The sequence below is a fragment of the Mustela nigripes genome, chromosome 6, assembly GCF_022355385.1.
Source record: "Mustela nigripes isolate SB6536 chromosome 6, MUSNIG.SB6536, whole genome shotgun sequence".
NCBI lineage: Eukaryota > Metazoa > Chordata > Mammalia > Carnivora > Mustelidae > Mustela > Mustela nigripes.
The window spans coordinates 57,343,301-57,358,108 of NC_081562.1; the positions used below are offsets into that span (position 1 = coordinate 57,343,301).

At 36.4% G+C, this 14,808-nt stretch overlaps 1 protein-coding gene across 1 annotated transcript; it reads right to left on the reverse strand.

The window, feature by feature from the left end:
- Nucleotides 1–2,934: 2,934 nt before the first annotated feature.
- LOC132020289 (activating transcription factor 7-interacting protein 1-like) lies at nt 2,935–10,293 on the reverse strand. The gene is made up of 5 exons (XM_059404479.1): nt 10,014–10,293; nt 8,998–9,060; nt 6,428–6,511; nt 4,714–4,859; nt 2,935–3,125 (listed from the first exon to the last, which is right to left on the reverse strand). Exons 1-5 carry the CDS (start codon nt 10,291–10,293, stop codon nt 2,970–2,972), a joined length of 729 nt encoding a protein of 242 aa, XP_059260462.1. The 3' UTR covers nt 2,935–2,969.
- Nucleotides 10,294–14,808: the final 4,515 nt, after the last annotated feature.

Consider the following 14,808-nt stretch of genomic DNA (forward strand, 5'->3'; position numbering starts at 1 on the left):
GGGGGGGCGCTCAGCAGGTTAAAACATCCGACTCTTTATTTTGGCTCAGGTCATGATCTCGGGGTTCTGAGATTGAGCACCACATCAGGCTCTGTGCTGGGCATAAGCCCCCTTAAGAGTCTCTCTTCCCTCTCCCACTACACCTCCCCCGCCTCTCTTAAAAAAAAAAAAAGAAGTTATACATGGATTTTTGACTATATCAGGGGAGAGGATCAGCACCCCAAGCCCAGCATTATTCAAGGGTCAACCATTTATATAACACAAACCAATTATATTATATACTATCTATCTATATATATTTTAGTTTTTTTCTTTAATGATTTTTCTGGAAATTACACTTAACATCTTGAATACCTACTTATTTTGAATAGTATACAAATACTTTCAATAGCATATAAATATAATTAAATATCACTTAGGCATAAAAAGGAATGCAGTACTGATATATGCTAAATTGTGTATGAACCATGAAAATGCTATGCCAAGAGAAAGAAGCCAGACACAAAAAGTCACATATTGTAGGATTCTGTTCATTAAAAAAATATGCAGAAAAGGTAAATCAAGAGAGACAGGTTGATTAGTGGTTGCGAAGGACTAGGGGAAAGGTAAAGTGACTATTTAATGGACATAAGGTTTTCTTTTGGGTTAATGAAAATGTTCTATAACTAGACAGAGATGAGAGTCATACAATGGGAATAAACTAAATGCCAGTGAATTGTAAAGTAAAAAGTTATTTTGCTATTGAATTTTACTTCCATTAAAAACTAAATATCAGAAAAGCCCAGAAAGAGACAGGAACTAAATGAGCTTAGTAAAATTTAAATTAATAGCATGGCAAGGGCAGATCACTACAGGTAACTTAAATGGGAGAAACAGTATAAAGTTGAAGGCCTGAAATGAAAATACTATGAACACTGATATTCTGTAGGACAGTGTAGCAATTGGTAGGTATTAGGAAAAGTAGATCAAAAACTAGGAGATCCAGAAATTAAAAATTAAAAAAATGAATGATGGCACTTTGTTGAGGAATCTGGACTATACAGAGGAGAATGAAACAAACAGTATTTTAGAAAGATGAGTACAATCATTGGGAAGGGCCAGTAAGTACCTAAAAAATAGAACCAGAGTAATCATGTAAAAGGTTATTGCTATAATCAAGGGAATGGAAAAGGAAAATGTATTTACAGTACTATACCCAAATTAATTGAAAAAAATCCACATGTAAATGGACCTGTGCCTTGTGAAAAGTGAGAGGAAGCAAAAAAAGACTTTTGTAAGAAATTAAAGTTATAATTTAGCAATCCACTGTATATGTGAAATGACTGAAAGAAATCAATTTCCAAGAACTCAAAAACTATCAATGAGAAGAAAAATGGAAAGATATTGCTGGAAGATTTTTCTAAGGATTCAAGAATTACAAATAAGAGGAACAATGGTATGGGGGATTTATCTGTGGAGAAGAGAATGTTTTGGCATTTAAAGACTTCAGATTTTGAGGCTACCAGGTAACATCAAAGTAAAAAGTTTATTAAGTGTTAAGAGATCTGGACTTGCATGTTATATGAGAATATGGGAGTCAAAGTCTCAGATTTTTTAAAAAACACAAAATGAGAAACAGTTAATGAAACCACTCCTTTTAAATCCTCAAACATTTTAAAATTCTAATTCAAAATTCTCGACCATATTAGTAAAATAAAGTTTAATAATTAAACAACACTATCACTATTAGAAAGATCTGCTAAAGGTAAGAAAGAGGACTAGTAACGTACTGTATGGTACATAACAAAATTACTACAAAGATCTTATTATTTAAAAAGTCTCACTTCAAATAAATTAACAATATGAACCCAAGAATATAACTTTCAGGCTAAGAAATACATAAATTCTAGTCACATTTGGTTGCAATTTGCTTTATAACTAGAAAACAGTGACTTTATTTTCATGGACCCCTTTTCCCTCATTTATAAAGTAAGGGTCTATAAGTGGTTTGCAATCTCAGCCTCTGTAGACTATGCTCATATTTCAGATAGCTTAATAGAAACCATGCATTTACTATATGACAACATGAATGTACTGATAAAAATTTCCAGTTTCTTAGTCTTGGAATAAAATGATTTACTACAGCATGTTAGCATGTGTTCATTTCAGTCATTTAGAAGCTCTGGCACTATATGTATATATATGTGTATAGTTACATTTAATAAAAAAAGAAAAGGAAAAATCATTAAGAAATATAAATTAACAAACTAATATCTTTACAACATAAGATCCATGGCAGGAAGTGGATTAATATAAAAAGAATCACTTACAATAAATATTATTTGGTATTTACAACTAGATAATACCAGCCTTTCCTCAGTGACTAAGGCTCCCTTATGGGTTGAACTATATGAGAAGTTCATATATTGAAGTCTGAACCCTAAGTATTCTCCAATTGTGATTCAATTTGTAAAGAGGGTCTTTGCAAAGGTTATTAGTTAAGATGAGGTTATACTGGAGTAGGATGGGCCCCAATCCAATCCAACTGGTATCCTTGTAAAAAGGGGAAATATGGGTGCGTGGCATGTGTGTGCATGTGCGCACGTACACATACACACACACACACACACACACTTATAGTGCCATATGAAGAGAAAAGACTTCCACAAGTCAAGAAATGTCCAAGACTGTCAGTATACCATCAGAAGCTAGAGGAAGGAGACACATGGAAAAGATTCTTTCTCACAGCCTTCGAACAGAACCAGTTCTTCCAACATCTTGGTCATAGACTTTTAGCCTCCAGAGCTATGAGACAGTACTTCTCTGTTGTTTAAGCTACCAGTTTACGGTACTTTTTTTACGACAGCCCTAGCAAACAAATAGTGCCTCTTTCTACTTCTAATATTTAGAAGTTAAATGTAATTATTATCAACTTTGAAAATGTATCCCCCAAAACAAGTAATAAAAATAATGACACATGGGTATACAATTCAAATCAGTATACGAACCTGTAGTTCCGTAATAACTGTTTTATGCCTCTTGTTACATTCAATCTTTTCAACTCGTGTTTTCAATTCTGCCAAAGTCTTATCAAATACAGCACACTGTAGTGCACACAATTTTTCTTCCAGCAACCACTGTACAACCTAAAGAGATATATTTCTTTGTTACAGTCAAAGAAGGCATTTCAGCAAGCAGAGAAGAGTAAATATTCTTAAGGACTGGTAAGACAGTTTAATGTATTGATTAATTTCAAGAGAAACACATTGGCATTCATAACACAATGATATCTGCTAAAAGCCTCTACTTCTACATGTGTCTACTATGACAAAATTATACTGAAAACAGAAAATTTCCAGAGGGTCAAATTTTATAAGTAATTTTATACTGAGGTTTTAATATTTATTTCTCATACCTTCTGTGATTCAAAGGAAATCAGTTAAAAGACCAGTTTTTAAAATTTCTAATCTGTTGCAGATGATATTTTTGTGAGACTAAGCATATCACTGCACTATGAAATTTCTATAAAATATTTCTAAATGCCTTCTTAACAATTTACATTATTTATCTTATTATGGGTCCCTAACAAATAGAATACACAGTACATGTCCACAATCCATACTTGAGTAATAACACTGTTCCAGAGTAATATATTCTTAGTACACATGTAAGTTTCAAAATTCACATACCTATCTTCGTATTTATAATAGCTCTGTAAGAAAAACTAAACATTATTACCACCATATGACAAATTTAAAAAGCTGGGAAAGAAAAATAGCACTTTTTTAATCACCTCACTAATTAACTGCTTTTTTCTAATATGAGTATTTATACTGTATCTTAGTGGAAAAAGGATATTGGTCTAAAATGTAGATTATTTATAATTTCATTATTACATCTGTAAGACTTAAAAAAAATAATTTCACTGGACTTTCATATTCCTCTTAAAAAGGCATCTGTCATACACATCTGTTAACACATTTAGAAAAGTATATTAAATACTACATATTTTCAATATTTCTAAATCTAGTTTCATAGATACAGGCAGATGTTTCTAAAGTTTGTATTTTAAATACTTCCTTTCCCTAGTCAATCTAAGGCCCTGTCCCTACTATTTTTAATAGTAAGCCTAAAGAACCTAACAGTGAGTTACAATGTAGGAACTTACAATAAAACCACCTTATAATGAAGATTAAAAAGTTAATGTATTTTTTTAGAAGTTAAAATATAAAACTCTAACATTTCCACAGAATAAAATTCAATATGAAAGAAAAAATAAAATTCAAAAACTCTTTTAAAAAGAATCAGTTTTAAAAGTTAAATTACTGGGGCGCCTGGGTGGCTCAGTGGGTTGAAGCCTCTGCCTTTGGCTCAGGTCATGATCCCAGGGTCCTGGGATCGAGCGCCGCATCAGGCTCTCTGCATCAGGCTCTCTGCTCGACAGGGAGCCTGAGTCCTCCTCTCTCTCTGCCTGTTTCTCTGCCTGCTCACAAGCGGTCTGTCAAATGACAGTCACAAACAGTCTCTCTGTCTGTCAAATGAATAAGATCTTTTAAAAAAATAAATAAATAAAAATAAAAAAATAAAAAATTATTAAGAATGAGCTCAACCACTTTAAGTTCTATGAAAAACTTAAATATGTCAGTAAAATACAGAATAATGTCAAAAACCTAGAAGAATAAAAATGGTCATGTTTTTTATTTAATATCGTTTTTAACTTATAATCTGTAACACCTTTTGTAGCTTCTGGTTAATATCTCCTTTGGCTGTAATCTTCACTTGAAATTCTGCTTCATATTCGTCTTCCATGTATCGACGACGTTTGGACTGTACATTGTCCATGTCCTCTGATTTAGAACGTTTTCTTCTGGAAAATTCACCTGAGGACAAAAAAGCATGATGACTTTTATTACAGACCCTAATGCCTCTTTTCCATTCTCAGCTAAATATTATTCCTAGTTATCACAGTATCATTCTCACTCAGCAATTTTATGAATTGTTTTAGAGACTAGAAAAACAGATAGGTAGCTTTTAAACTCTGAACTTATTTTCAGTATGCTAAACAAGAACACCCTGAGGGTAAGCAATGTATAATGTAAACATAAAAAATTCTTCTTTTGAAATCATATTAAAATAGAGAATCACCTAAAATATGAGTATGAGATGAGAAGAAATCATCTTCTATTCATTCTCTTTGCTAAATTTTATAGTGCACATGAATCCCCTTACAAAATATAATATTCATTCTCATGTCACAGATATCTATCAGCTGTACATAGCTTTAATAGCTTTAATTATTTCCTCCTCTTCAATGCATTTTTTTTCTCAGCATTTAGAAAAAATCTTCATCATTAGCCTTAGGAAAATAACATAAGACTAGTTACTCTTCTTTTTAAAAGATTTATTTATTTGAGAGAGAGAAAAAAACTCGCACATTTGCAGTGGGGAAGGTTGGAGGGAGAGAAAGAGAATCTCATGCCAACTCCCCACTGAGTGCACAACCCCCACACAGGGCTCAATTCCACGACCCTCAGATTATGACCCTCAAATTATGACTGGAACCAAAATCACAAGTCGGACACTTAACTGATTGAGCCACCTAGGCACCCAAGGCTAGTTATTCTTAACATGTCCTAATGAATTTCAAATAAATAAAAACAGTAAAATTTGTGTCATTATAAAAGTAAATTTGGTAAAGATATTCAAGGATCTTCACTTAGAAAATTTATATTTCAAACACTGGTAATACATTCATGAGATCAAATTTTATCTGGTTTCTTTTTCAATATATAAAATGTAAGAATACTAAAATCTCCACTTATTAAAGGGAAATGTTCTTATGTGACCATAAGTATCCCTCTTTGCTTTTCTCTACACCCATTTATCTACGTGCCTACTTTTAAAATCCAGTTCTACTTCATGATTTCCCTTAAAATCATGACTTATCTAGTCATACATGAAAACCAGAATGACAAAGAGAGATACAAAACCTAGGTTTCCTGACTTCTAGTCCAATGATTATCTTATAAACCTAACTGCACCCTGTCCCATCAAGTCCCCTTTTCCATGAAGCCCAGGAACCTTGAGGAGACAGACACATATTTTCATTAACTTGTATCACCTCCAACAAAATTCTTACAGCTCCATGCTCTAAACATAAATCTAAAACAATTTATCTCAAGACATTCAAATAATACCTTACTAAATATTAAGCATAAATTTTTCTCATAAAACAATTAAAAAGTATAAACAAAATACTGAGGTATATGAAAATAACACTTTCAAAAATCCTTAGGTTAGCTGTCAATAAAATGATTTAACTGTGTTTTACTTAAACTGCAAAATTTTTAAATTATCTCAGGAAAGGAAATATATTCCATAGCCTTAAAAGAAGAAACAATGAATAGCTATTTTTCTAAACTAGTTCGGGTTTTTTGTACATGCTTACTTTTCTCAGAAGGTCTTTCATCTTCATTTATTACTTGCTCTTCTTCCTCAGGTTTGCTATCCTTCCCATTAGTTTCTACTTCTGCTATAACAAAAACAGAAAAGGAAATCTTACTTCCATCAGTATTTATTTATTTATTTAAAAGATTTTATTTATTTATTTGACAGAAAGAGATCACAAGTAGACAGAGAAGCAGGCAGAGAGAGAGGGAAGCAGGCTCCCTGCTGAGCAGAGAGCCCGATGCGGGACTTGATCCCAGGACCCTGAGATCATGACCTGAGCCGAAGGCAGCGGCTTAACCCACTGAGCCACCCAGGCGCCCCCATCAGGTCACATTCTGAATGGCAGGCTCAAACTCCCAGATAAGCAAAGCAATTCTGAATTACAGCACACCTCTCTTTTTCCCACAGCAAATTCCCATGATGCAGAAGACAATAATATCATTAGGGGGAAAAGATGCTTTTTTTCTCCTTCAAATAGTTCTGTCTCTAGTAAGCAAGCAGTTGTAGCCCTTCAAGATTTGTTTTATTTTTGCAAAATTACTCTGAAAGTATTTGCAGTGAATATTATTCAGGCAACTAACTCCAAAAATGCTATCATACGGAATAGAACCCCTCATATTTATAACTTACAGTACTTATAAAAATGTCCATTTGATTATAAATGTTGCTATGGTAATATCATCAGACAGAATACAGGCTATTCACAACTTGCAAGGGTTTAAAGAATGCCTGTGTTAAATGCCATATACTTTTTTTAACCCATTAAAGTAATATCTGTAAGTAAATGAGGATATCAATTAAATACAATACTTTTCCTACATATTAATTAGTAGCTCAATGAACAATGTGACTTAAAAATATGCAGAATGACATAAGCAACAGGTTCTCTCATCCATTTTAATATAATGTCTTCAACGAAAAATGTACCATCTCACTTTGCTCTGAAAGGAAACTGTTTCTTAATTTCAAGTTCTGCAAAACTTACGGATGAGTTCTGTCAATGAAAGAATATCAAGACCTTGACTTTATGGTTAACACACCAAACAAAATGAACCCCTTCATTAATTACATGTGTTTTCTAACTTTTAATTCTACTGTTATTGAAATATAATTTTCCTTTAATTGTATCACTCATTTCACCCTTCCTTCTTCAAATAATTAGATTACCCAAATTACTTATCTCCAAAGTAAAATCTATCCCATGTTGACAGACAGGAGTCCCATGTCAGGAAGACTTCTCACAGCATGTAATTAGTTCAGTTCAACCCACCAGCAATATCAGAAAATGATATATAGCCTGCATCCTAATGATAGCAGAAAACTTGCACCGTCTTTATTTGCCGAAGCATCCATGCTCTTAATTTCATGAGCATATTTTTTAGTTGCAAGTAACTTGGGAAAAGGTAATAGGTGACAAAGTCAGAAAGAAAAGTGTAAAAATATGGTACAGAACTCTAGCTATATATAATACCTAGAAAATGTATAGAAAAGTGCATTTGCATTCCAACAACACCTGTGACATTTAGACGTTCTATAGAATTCCTGCTCTCAATCTTTGCCTGATTTATATGCCAGTATCAGTTCTCTCTGGATAGAGTCAGAGACCATAAAATAGTGGAGTGCTTAGAGGACATATGGAAAAGCAAGGAATAAATTTCTATGCTTTTCTGCTTTGTATAATTCTTGTTCGAAAAGCAGACAATGAAATTATAATTCTGTTTAGAAATAAACTTGGAAATCCCCAATCAAACTCTTCAACCTTAACAACACCAAAAAAAGGAAAACAAAAAAATGCAGCTTTATAAAAGTTTTGCTTTGTAATATACTCATCAGCAGGCCCAACAGTCTCCTAACACCAAGCATTTTATATATATATATATCTTATGAAATAAACTCACTTTATATAGATACATAGGGTCTGCTCATTAACACAGCAAATATCCTTGATTTCCATTTAACGATCTCACTAGCGTACAACAGATTCTTATTCACATAGTTCACTACACACTTATTATAGATTTTTTTTTTCTGGCAACATTTATCTTTCTTGTTTTATGAACCAAAGCCATTTTATGTTTTCTACCTCTTCTCTATAAAATTCTCATAAATAATTACTGGATTTCAAAGGCTCCTGGCAGCTGGACACTTGACAATAGCTTATTTGTAACTGATGTTGAAAGAAATGCGATGTTGGGATTAAAGATCTACAAAATAGCCCAATGTCTTTCTTTCTACTTCTGGGTTGGCATGTGTGGCATTGCATGCTTATGCACAAAGAAAACGCAAGATGTCATTTATTTACAGAAGTACACTGGCTATAGGCAGGGTGCAAAAAAGTGTAAAGAGAAAAGGTAGATGTTTGGCAGTTCTTCAGAAGTTACGTCTCAGAGAATGACAGGACTGACTGGAAAATCAGAAAACAAGTTTCTCCAGGAGACAGGGCTATCAAAGACCCTGGCCTCACACGGGCACTCACCATTGTCTGTAGTCCCACCAGGAAGCTATTCCTGACCGTCAGATGGGCAGACTACTGCAAAGTCAGGGCCCCGGCCTCCCGGCTCTGCCTACGTGGAGAATGGCGGCCACTCAGCCTTCTCAGGAAGTGACACTTCTCAGGAAACTGCTCTTGGCCTGCAAAGAAAAGGGCATTCCTTAGACAGAGACCAAAAAGTCACTCTGACTGCACGTGAATAATCTACATACACAAAATCAATTTGTATTAGTAATTCTTAGGTTTCGGTATTTAAATTCCACGAGTTTTAAAGGTTGTTGTTGGTTTCTTTTTTTCCTGGAAAAGAGAAATAAATGGACACAACTGATACAGTCATGCATTTGAAGGTATAACAATGTTGGCTTAAGATATACAAAACCCCAAAAGGGTATGGAGGTAGCAGGCTCAACAAGATTCTGGTCCTGATGTTCTAGCCAATGGATTTAATTTTCTTGGGATATTCAAGTTGGAGTAGTTAAGTCTGATGTGACCATGTATTGGGTATTTATAGTCTGTTCACATATTATAGTACACATTAAGGATGCTGATAGCTGTGGAAATAAATTCAACTTTATGGAAAAATTTTCCTTTGTAAAATGATAGATTGTTACTTCTACAAGGAAGAAGGAGATAACACCACTGCTAGGTATAACTCCTTTGCCATTCCTAGGATTTCCTTCCATTTTATGGGCACTCCACTGATATAGCAGTCCAGGCAACATCTGCCCTAGGGAAGGTGAAATGACTTCCTGATCACTGAGCTGAGAAAACATCTGGATCATCTTAACAAGGACGACTCTCATCTCTTTCTCTTGAGAGTTGGCCTCCCCTCAGAAAACACATCTTCTGGGTCACCTGGGTGGCTCAGTAGGTTAAAGCCTCTGCCTTCAGTTCAGGTCATGATCCCAGGGTCCCAGATCGAGCCCCGCATCGGGCTCTCTGCTTGGGGAGGAGACTGCTCCTCCCCACCCCCACCTGCTTCTCTGTTTACTTGTGATCTATCAAATAAATAAATAAAATCTTAAAAAAAAAAAAAAGAAAAGAAAAGAAAAGAAAACATTTCTTCTTTACTGTGTTCCTATACTCAGCTTACTCAGGAGTGGGTAGTGTCCAGGATAGAAGGGGTGTGTAGGGATGGTGGCCATGAACAGGAGATCGAGGGGAAGAACAGCAGCAGTTCTAGGAACAGAACAGTGACCCTTGTCTTGAAGGTAGGACCTGCAGAGAAGTGAATCCGAGGAGATACGGGAGAAGACAGACCACGGAGGTGGGGCCAGCTCCCGGGAAGCAGCAGAGCCCAAAATCCGAACTTTTAGAAGTTGTTTCCATGGAGGGACATCACTCCAGACTTTAAGCAGGAGTGGAGCCCTCATGGGGACAGCGTGGTCTCAGGTCCCGCAGGGTCACAGAAAGACCAGGGTGTCTGAGTGCAGTAGAGCTCCCAGGTATCAGGGTGGGGAAGTCGGCTGCAGAGATGGAGCCGAGGAGTGAGCTCGCAGCTCAGGGTTACCTTAAACTGTGATCTGAGACACAGTCAGACCACTGTTCTTCGAGCAGGGACCCCACAAGTGACAGATCCAGGGAGACTCAGCTTCCTGCCTGGGAGGAGTGGCACAGGAGTGCGCTGCAGGAATCTGCTGGGCTTGGAGACTCCAAATGGGGCACTATGCGCCAGAGACAGAAATCCTTGATCACCGGCCCAGCCGGTGAGCACCAGCGTGGCCAGAGACCACGGAGAGGGGAGGGACAGACAGCTTTTCTCCAAGGGCACACGGAGGACTGCGCCCCAAGCTCTCGGCTCCTCCAGCCAGAGACTGGATGGCTTCCATCTGCATTCCCATCCTCCAGAGCTCTACGCTTTCGGGGAACAAAAGCTCCCGAGAGCGAACCCAAGCAGATTAATTAGCCCGGCCCCTGGCAAGGGTGGTGAAATTCTGCCTCGGGCAAAGACATTTGAGAATTGGGGCAACAGGCTCCTCCTGCAGAAGATCAGCAAGAACATCCAGTCAAGACCAAGTTTACCAATCAATGCGAGCTGCAAAACCTCAGATATATGGGAATATAGCATATGGAATTCATGATTTTTTCCCCATGATTATTTAGTCTTTCAAATTAAATTTTTAAATTTTTTTCTTATTCTATTTTTTTAATTTCCTCTTTCCTCCTTTAATCTTTTTAAACTATTTTATCTTATCAATACTTTAAAAAATATTCTCTTAAAATTTTCATTGTTATAGTCATAATTCTATCCCTTCATTTTATTTAACCTTATTTTTTGAAAACATACAGGTTTTTCTTTCTTTAAAATTTTGGGACACAGTTTCTTCTAACAGATCAAAACATACCCTAAATCTAGTGCATGGCTTTGTTCTAGTCTCCAGTCTGATCACATTCATTCCTTTTTTTTTTTTTTTCCCAACTAACTTCTTATCAATTCCTCTTAGAATCTTTTAAAATTTTCATTTTTACAGTCATATTCCATCCCTTCATCGTGTTTACCCTTATTTTTGTATATATAAGTTTTTCTTTCTTTAAAAATTTGGGATGCAATTCCTACTAACAGACCAAAATACACCCAAAATCAAATGTGTGGCTCTGTTGTAGTCACCAATCTAATATATATATCTAAATCTATCTATATCTATGTCTATATCTCTCTATATAGGTAGATATATAGATTGTTTTTGTTTTTTTGTTTTTTCCCTCCTTTCTTCTCCCCCAGGTTCAGGTCTCTGCTGATTTGTTTAGTGTATATTTTTTCTGGGGTCACTGCTACCCTTTTAGTATTTTGTTGTCTCATTCATCTGTTCTTGTCTGGATAAAATGACAAGGTGGAAAACTCATCTCAAAAAACAAACAAACAAACAAAAAACAAGAGCCAGTACTGATATGGCAAAGAAGAAGTCAACCTCTCACTCTTTGCAGGTAATATGATAATTTCTGTGAAAAACATAAAAGACTCCACTCCAGAACTGCAATATCTCATAGAGGAATTCAGTAAAGTGTCAGAATATAAAATCAATACACAGAAATCAGTTGCATTTCTCTACACCAACAAGACAAAAGAAAGAGAAATTAATTAAGGAGTCAATTCCAATAATAACTGCACCGAAACTGTAAGACACCTAGGAATAAATCTAAACAAAGAAGCAAAGAATCTGTACTCAGAAAACTATAGTAAAGTACTCATGAAAGAAACTGAGAAAGACACGAAGAAATGGAAAAATGATCCATGTTCATGGATTGGATGAACAACCACTGTGAAAATGTCTATGCTACCTAAAGCAATCTACACATTTCATGCAATCCCTATCAAAATATCATCAATTTCTTTCAAAGAAATGGACCAAATCATTCTAAAATTTATATGGAACCAGAAAAGACCCTGAAGCGCCAGAGGAATGTTGGAAAGGAAACCAAAGTTGGCAGCATCAGAATTCCAAACTTCAAGCTCTATTACAAAGAGAGCCCAGAAAGGGACCCTCAACTCTATGGTCAACTAATCTTCAACAAAGCAGGGAAGAATTTCCAATGGAAGACAGTCTTTTCAACAAATGGTGTTGTGAAAATTAGACAGCCACATGCAGAAGAATGAAACTACACCATTTCCTTATACCACACACAAAAACAGACTCAAAATGGATGAAAGACCCCGATGTGAGTTAGGAATCCATCAAAATCCTTGAAGAAAATATAGGCAGCAACCTCTTCAACCTCAGCCGCAGCAAATTCTTCCTAGGAACTTCACCAAAGGCAAAGGAAGCAAGGGCAAAAATGAACTATTGGGAATTCATCAAGATAAAAAATTTGCACTGAAAAAGAAACAGTCAAAACCTAAAGACAACGGACAGAATGGGAGAAGATATTTGCAAATGACATATCAAATTAATGGCTAGTATCCAAAATCTATAAAGAACTTATCAAACTGAACACCCAAAGTACAAATAATCCAATCAAGAAATGGGCAGAAAACATCAACACACATTTTGGCAAAGAAGACATCCAAATGGCCAACAGACACATGAAAAATTGCTCAACATCACTCGGCATCAGGGAAATACAAATCAAAACCACAGTGAGATACCACCTCACACCAGTCAGAGTGGCTAAAATTAACAAATCAGGAAACCGTAGGTGTTGGCAAGGATGCAGAGGAAGGGGAACCCTCCTACAGTCTTGGTGGGAATGCAAGCTTGTACAGCCACTCTGTAAAACAGTATGGAGTTTCCTCAAAAAAATTGAAAATAGAGCTACGCTACGACCCAGCAAATGCACTACTGGGTATTTATCCTAAAGACACAAATATAGTGATCCGAAGGGGCACATCTCCCTGAATGTTTATAGCAGCAATATTCATAATAGTCAAACTATGGAAAGAACCTAGGCATCCATCAACAGATGTATGGATAATGAAGATGTGTTGTATATATACGATGGAATACTATCCAGCCGTCCAAAAAAAAAAAAAAGAAAGAAAGAAATCTTGCCATTTGCAACAATGTAGATGGAACTAGAGGGTATTATGCTAAGCAGAATAAGTCAATCAGAGAAAGACAATTATCATATGATCTCTCTGATATGAGGAATTTGAGACACAGGGCGGGGAATTGTGGAGGGCAGCGAGGGAAAAAAATGAAACAAGATGGGGCTGGGGAGGGAGACCGACCACAAGAGACTCTTAATCTCAAAAAACAAAGTGAGGGTTGCTGGGGGGTGGGGAGGGAATGGATAGGGTTGCTGGATTATGGACATGGCTGGGTTATGGACACTGGAGAGGGTATGTGCTATGCTGAGTGCTGTGATATGTGTAAGACGGATGACTCACAGACCTGTACCCCTGGGGCATATAATATATTATATGTTAATAAAAAAATTTAAAAAGTACCAAAAAATTTTAAGATTCTCACAAAATATCTTGGAAATGAGGGCATAAGAACCATAGTATTTAAATGCTATTATCTTCAAAGATCGAACCTAAGAATCCCTGCTCCTCCCGTCTCAAAATCTAAGCCTCTCTCTGCCCTTCACCCCTCAAAATGCTCTGCTGTGGCATATGGTGTTAACATGTAATAAAAAACATGTATCTCATCCAACAGCATGTAGTGGGGAAATCTACACAAAGTAAAAACTTTTCAACAAAAAATATTCATTGAATATTAGCAATTGCTTATAGCACTAGAGACATTATCCTAAGATATCCCAGGTAGCTAAGTAGAAATCTGAACGGTGTACTGGAGCTCGCCCTTTGAAGGACTGGTGTGCAGACAACGGGGCCACTATCCCCACATGTTCAAACTCCCAACAGCTGAGGAATCAAACCCTTCACGTGGTTTCTCTCCCGAGCCAGCTTTAGCACTAGGCATGACTGTGATGGTGGTACAAGCTATGAAGTCGGTGGTTGCAGTGCCCACAGCACTTGACAGCCTCCAGATAGGAAACAGAAACGGGATTTTCAAAATGTCATAAGATAATAGGGTTTGGTGAACAACAAGGTACCTCACAGATGAGTGTCTCGTAATTACATTTACGGAAGTTTGTTTTCTCTGCTTATCATGGATTGTGTACATCCTCTTCTAAACCATCCACGAACGGGAAGAATACAACAGCACACAGAGTTTCCGAAAACAAATCTGAAAGTCATCAAGCCAAGAGAAATAAAACAGGAAAGAGTCACATTTGTCCAACGAGGATATGGACCTGCAGAAGTCTCAGATGGCTCTAGGCTTTCTAAGGCTACTAGAAGCGTAGTTTGGGTCCTTCCTTGTACGAGACAGGCCCGTTTCATCATCATGAAACGCTGGGCTAATCTAGGCCGGAGGGTTTGCTGGAGATACTGAACAAACTAAACAGGCTGAACATTGCTCCCAAGGACAGGAACTTGTAAAAGG

What these genes read in the sequence shown, in the direction of transcription:
- LOC132020289 (XM_059404479.1), bottom strand. Translation starts at nt 10,293, where the DNA reads ATGAGGGCTCCACTCCTGCTTAAAGTCTGGAGTGATGTCCCTCCATGG. An exon ending in GAGTGGCCGCCATTCTCCAC is followed by an intron (nt 6,512 to 8,997) that starts GTAGGCAGAGCC and finishes TTTTTGTTATAG; the next exon opens with CAGAAGTAGAAACTAATGGG. An exon ending in TTAACCAGAAGCTACAAAAG is followed by an intron (nt 3,126 to 4,713) that starts GTGTTACAGATT and finishes ATATCTCTTTAG; the next exon opens with GTTGTACAGTGGTTGCTGGA.